This window comes from Sphaeroforma arctica, assembly GCF_001186125.1.
Source record: "Sphaeroforma arctica JP610 unplaced genomic scaffold supercont1.472, whole genome shotgun sequence".
NCBI classification, from domain to species: domain Eukaryota; class Ichthyosporea; order Ichthyophonida; genus Sphaeroforma; species Sphaeroforma arctica.
In genome coordinates, this window is record NW_014040086.1 from 54,784 (window position 1) to 61,226 (window position 6,443).

The window sequence follows — 6,443 nt, forward strand, 5'->3', positions numbered from 1 at the left end:
AACAACACACACACACTATATACATATGTCACAATATATACATACATACACACACACACATACACACACACACACACACACACACACACAGATATATATATATATATATTTATATATAGTGTGTAACATATTTAGATCACGAACGTTTATGAGTGAAATAGCGTTATATTTTATATTATTAAAGTAGTGTAATACCTTACAAGATTATGAGGACTGATCATCTCATAATCTTGTCAAATATAGTCCTAACTAGACATTGCCTACAGTCAGTCCTCTATGGTTACTGACACAACACCTTTTTGTATCCCGAGCGCCCGGCCTCGTCTGTAGTTCGTCACTCGTCCTCTATATTTCATACTACTTTACACTTCGCTACTGTACAGTTTTAAGCTCTCGTTCTATTGGCACACACATACCGAGTCACTCGTATGTGTAAAACCAATGTCACTAGACACACAGCACTGGTATTTCACCCTAAAACTCACCCCTCGTACACCGTAGTCATCATGCATGACTCATTACTACTCATCGACCACACACACATTACAATACACACACACACACACACACACACACACACACATATATATATACATATATATATATATATATATATATATATGTATACATTGATATACATACATACATACATATATATATATATATATATTTATATATATTTATATATATATATATATATATATATATATATATTTATATATACATACATACATAAATACAAACACACATAAATACAAACATACATGCATACACACACACACACACACACATATATATATATATATATATACGTATTTCGGAAATGTTCTCACCATCTCGATTCACATATTGCCATAGCTGTGGTTCTGGATAAATTGTAGGTCTTGGTAACGTCGCCACAATATGCGCCAGCAACGTGGTTTCAGGGGTTTCCCTGTACTTCGCATCAGATACCGGTATATCGTACTGCATGGCTTGCACACCCAAGGATGTTGGGTTTCGGGTCGTATCCGATGCCTTGGGGGGCTCTCGCCAGACTATATTATATACCGACGTCCTCGGAAGTTCATCAATCGACGAGTATGTTGCTACGAATCTATCACGTGTCCACATTGGGGTGGGAGTGAGGTAGAGATGTAAGTACAGGCGATGCCAGCCATCTGGAGACAGCCCGGATAGGTGTAGTGAGGGGAACGGTAAGGGTACTTGGGAAGGCACTGATGTGGGACATCTGTGTATGTGCCAGTGGCATAATAACAACACATGCAGGTGGTTGTGCTGAACGCAAGTGGGAACATATACAGCATGTGTGTGCGAGATATTCACCACGTGAATTGAATACACGCTGGGCGCGTATAGGTTGTCAAGAATGTTTCTTGTTGTTTATATCTGCCAATGAGTACTCAAGTACATACAAATAACTCATGAACGAACCACAAGTACGGCGACACTTTTTGCATATAATTCTGCTCATATAATTCAGCTACATATAACGTGTTTGTGGACGCAGACCCGTCTACACCTTTATACATATACGACATAGACAGCTATGTATATTCAGAACAGGATACATTTACATGCACACAAAGAAATGCACCTGTCTCTGTTGTCGCTGAAGACAATGTCCGAATATGAGTGTCCAAGCGAAGTCATTCTGATCACCTCGGGCGGGATATGCTCCTGTGCCGGCTACGCGATACCACAGACCACGAGAAGGGTAAGTATAAAGCAAATGAATAGTGTACCAATCCTCGTACAAGGAGAGTAAACAAGCCCCAAGCAAGGGGCTTGATAGTTACTGCCAAAACATGAGAGGATCAGAGTTGCAGGAGTGTGGATGTCTCTTGCGTGCGACTAGACTGTACCACCAAATGAGTGAGTTATCATACAATGCATGTGGGCGACTGATGAGAAGCCATTGGCACAATAGGAGTGTGAAGGTGTCCAATGTCAACACTGCACTACAATACACAATACTATTGGAAATATCAAGATATCTACTACCGGTGCGTGGCCTACCCAGGATCAGCCGAATGCCTCTGCGGTAGATATAAACAAGTGCACCCAATGTGTCTTGGCCAATATATTCACTATAAGGTTTGAGATAATCTATAAAAACAACATCAGTCACTATAACGTTATTATAAAGTATGTGACAATCAATACAAAAACCATTATAGTCAATATAGAGTTATACTAGAGCATGTGACAACCAATACAAAAAAGCATTATAGTCACTATAAAGTTACTATAAAGTATGTGATAACCAATAAAAAAAACAATATAATCACTATAAAGTTACACTAAAAAAGTGACAACCCATACAAAAACCATCATAGTCACCATGAAGTTACTATAAAGTATGTGACAACCAATACAAAAACCAATATAATCACTATAAAGTTACACTAAAGCATGTGACAACCAATACAAAAACCCTTATAGTCACTATAAAGTTATATACAGAATGTGACAACCAATACAAAAACCAATATAATCACTATAAAGTTACTGACAACCAATACAAAACCTCTTACAAATACTATAAAATACAAAATAGCACCTATAAGGTACGTTTTTGTGCACCCGCCAAACCCTTGTGCACCCGCCAGTGAACGTACCCCGAGAGAGTACGATTCCACACAGCTGTGATAGGATAGGGCGTACAGATGCACCTCTACAGGACTGTGCTTGGTGGCCAAGAAATAGATCAGGTGACGTGCCGTATCCAGATACACCTGTATGATGATACAGACACAGTTGCGTTGAGTACGTGTATAGTATAAGTTAAAGTAGTATGATGATACAGATACAGTTGAGATGAGTACGTGTATAGTATAAGTTAAGGTATTGTGGGTAGTAGGATTATCTGCAAGACTTATGATAATACAGGCATGGTTGAGATGACTACGTGCATAGTATAAGTTAACTCATAAATTGTAATACTATCTGCAAGACTTATGATAATACAGGCACGGTTGAGATGACTACGTGCATAGTATAAGTTAACGTACTATGGGTAGTAGTACTATCTACAAGACGTATGATAATACAGGCACGGTTGATGACCGATGGCGCGGGCATCGGGTACTCAGCCAGGGTTTAGAGTTTAGGGTTTAGGGTTCGACATGAAGCCTGTATTACAAGCAGTAGTACCGGAGAGTCAATGCATAGTAATACACACCTTCGACGGCTCCACATCCCATGACCCTTGCGTCAGTGGTATCCAATAGGTTCTTTTGATTGGTGGAGCGATGGTCTCTGCTCCGTAATGATCGGAACTCTCTAGACTCTGACGGTGAGATTCGTCCACCTAATTGGGCCAAACGATGTGCGTATAATATATATATATACATATTTATATTTACGCCGTGGAATAAGTCGAATGTACGAGTATTATAGCTGGGGATATATGCCAGCTCAAGCAAGCATCTTTATGTAGGCAAGTACAGGGGTGGTTTTAGGGTTTAGCGTCTTAAGGGTTTAGGGTTTTAGGGTTTTAGAAAAGTATGGTACTTGTCCGATACCAGTGGGCCCATGTTCCTGATAATACAAACTCACGAACTGCCAAACGTATTGCCGATATGCACTAAATGGTCCCATGCTGACATCTGATCCTATCCGTGCTATCGCAGAGTAACTTGCAACCCAGACTCTGCCTTCCCAATAGGCGGCGTCAGAGGCCACTTGGCATACGAAAGACATAGCTTATGCAGCCACCCCTTCGAGATTAGCTACTTCTGGAATACTACCAACCAGACATGTGAGCAATTGACACATCACATCACCAGGCTAATAGGCATACATACCAGTCCTCTACAACGTGCATAGAAGCTAACTATCCACACACACCACCCAGTCAGATACACTTACCAGTCTCCTATCGCGAAGCAATACATCCTAAAACTCAATATATCACGACCCCTGTGTCTGGCACATGCTATCCCATGCATGCAGCCGCAATGGCCGCAGCAAGCAGTGTACGGACATCATGTGGCGTGCACAGTACCACCCGTCTGCACCACTCGCCAGGTGCAAACAACAACCACTATGCGACCCAATATAAGTGTACACATAAATCATATCGCATGCACACCGCACATACAATTAGGCGTGTCTGTTTGTGCCTGTACAACTTTATAAACAAACACACATGACTCCGTCACAGAGAATGCATTGATACCCTGTGCATACCTGTATGTGTGGTGGTGAGGATAGGGTGTGTGGTACCAGATACAGGTGTCGGTGACCTGTGTGCTCGCTGGCCCACAGTATCATGGGTGTACTGACTTTGCTTTCCCTGTTATCGGCCTCGATGAATTCCAGAATGTTGGTGATATTAATCCAACCGGCACTCTTAATTCTGCGCCCGTCACAGGGCGAGGCTCCGCCGGTGTCCGGATTTCCGGCTGTTTCATTGGCCGGCACAACCTTTTCCCCGGCAGCTGATTGGTGGCTATTTTTAGATTCGAGATCAACCCGCGGATGACCGCCCACCGGTGGTCCGTTGCGTGTGTGTACCATACTGCTGTCGCACTCCATACCACACTCCGCTGCGCTCTCTACCTCATCGCCCCCGTCACTGTCCACCACCATATCCTCCTCACTCCCGCCCACACCTACACCTGCACGCACAGATGCTATCGGCGTAGCTGGCTTAGCCTGTGCGTATGCGCGTGTCTGTACTGGCGCGAACGACTGAGACGAGCCGTTGTGCGCGCTCACTTGTGCCCTGTGGTGACGGTGGAACACGCGGCCTGTCCCTTGCTCGATGGCCCCCACAACACGCCTGGGCGTGTCATAGTCGTAGTACTGCATGCACGTGGTATCCACTACCACGTGCACACCTGCGACGTGGTCTTGTGCGTCTGTGGGTGGCGGGTGTGGGGTGTCCAGAGTGTCGGCAGTTGTTGGCAGCTCATAGATCGAGGTATCTGCCGTACGGGATGTCACATACGTTTCATCGTCTTCACGGGCTGCTACGGTGGAACACATCCTACCGTCCTGCACGCGACAACAAGTCGCCGCACACGTGTCCAAAGCCCCGTTGCCTAGCGACGGTGACCCCGTGCCTGTCCCGCTTTTGGTCCCGCTTCTGCACTCGCTCTCACTCTCACTTTCGCTTGCGTGTTTGCTTCCCGTACCACCGACAAACCCGCGCTGTGTCCCCGTTTCTGTACCCCCCCTCGTGGCCCTCGGTGGGTGGCTATGGTTGTCCTCTGGCGTTGCATACGAACCCCTTCGTGACACTTCACAGTGTGTACGCGTGGTCAGGTTGTTCTGAGTGTTAGGCCCGGCGCAGCAACAGAACTCTCGTCGGCGCTGTGTGCTACCCACAGACTGCCTGCGTCTGGCCCCGGGTGGTTTATGTGGGGATGCGTTAAACGGCGCTCGCGCGCACTTTGCCGCGGGTGTGCGTGTATGTGTGTGTGTGGGTATAACGTGTTGTGCTGGCGTAGAATGGCTTGATGCCTGACTCTGGGCCTGAGGGGCTGGCTGTGTGTCCATGGGCACTGGCGGATGTGTGCTTCCCGTCGGTGTATTCGCGAACAGTTGTGCTTGGGTATTACTGCCCTGCGAGCTATGCTTGGCTGATTGCGACATGCCGGTGCGCTCGTGTACTGTAGCCTTCCCATTGCTACCTGCAGGCACACACTGGTGGCCACTCTCCATCGGTGGTTGTGGTGGCTGTGTGCGGCAGATACAGACACAGACACAGACACACGCAAACATGTGCACAGGCACACACACCAGCGATACCCTCTCCTGCTGCCGGCTGAGCAGCTGCGCCCACACATACCGACCACTCACATGCCAACCACACCGTACTATATACTCAGCAAACGCAAACATGGTGCATAGGGGTGTGTGCAGGGTGCGTGACACGGTCTGTAGCGTCACGGAGCCTGTGCGTGTGCACTCCCATATATCTGCCATACACAGCCGCACTGAGGCATTGGTAGAGCCCGCGCAAGGGTATCTGCCAGAAGGGGTGGTCAGTGAAAGGGGTCAAACGTTTTACTTTGGATGCCAGATAAGGGGTGCTACACGAAAGAAAACGACTTTGTTAGATCGGATAGCAACCCCAGAAACAGATTCGATACGTATGTATCTTATTGTTGATGATGTGTGGTCTCAGCATGCACGCGCAGAGACGTTTTTGGCGCACAGTGAGAAACAGAATAATGTGGCGCGATATACGCTAACAGACATTCATAAGACAAAATATCTCCCCAATTTTCCGTTCACGAAATACAAACTAATAGCCTCAAGCCGTCAGCATACGCCAAATCCACTAGCATTCACTAGACACTCCCGCATGCGTACACACACACACACACACACACACACACACACACACATATATATATATATATATAACTNTATGGATATTATTTATATATATATATATATACTATATATATATATATATATATANACTA

General features: G+C 45.6%; 1 protein-coding gene across 1 annotated transcript in view; it reads right to left on the reverse strand.

The window, feature by feature from the left end:
* Nucleotides 1-842: 842 nt before the first annotated feature.
* Nucleotides 843-6,443, reverse strand: part of SARC_06556 (hypothetical protein) — a gene marked incomplete at its 3' end in the record, with an annotated part of 10,058 nt that continues 4,457 nt past the window's right edge. Inside the window, exons 4-7 of the mRNA XM_014299534.1 lie at nt 5,752-5,980; nt 4,195-5,688; nt 3,185-3,313; nt 843-1,037 (exon numbers count right to left, since the gene is read on the reverse strand). Of these exons, the coding sequence (XP_014155009.1) occupies nt 843-1,037; nt 3,185-3,313; nt 4,195-5,688; nt 5,752-5,980 (2,047 nt within the window). The remainder of the gene's footprint in view (nt 1,038-3,184; nt 3,314-4,194; nt 5,689-5,751; nt 5,981-6,443) is intronic.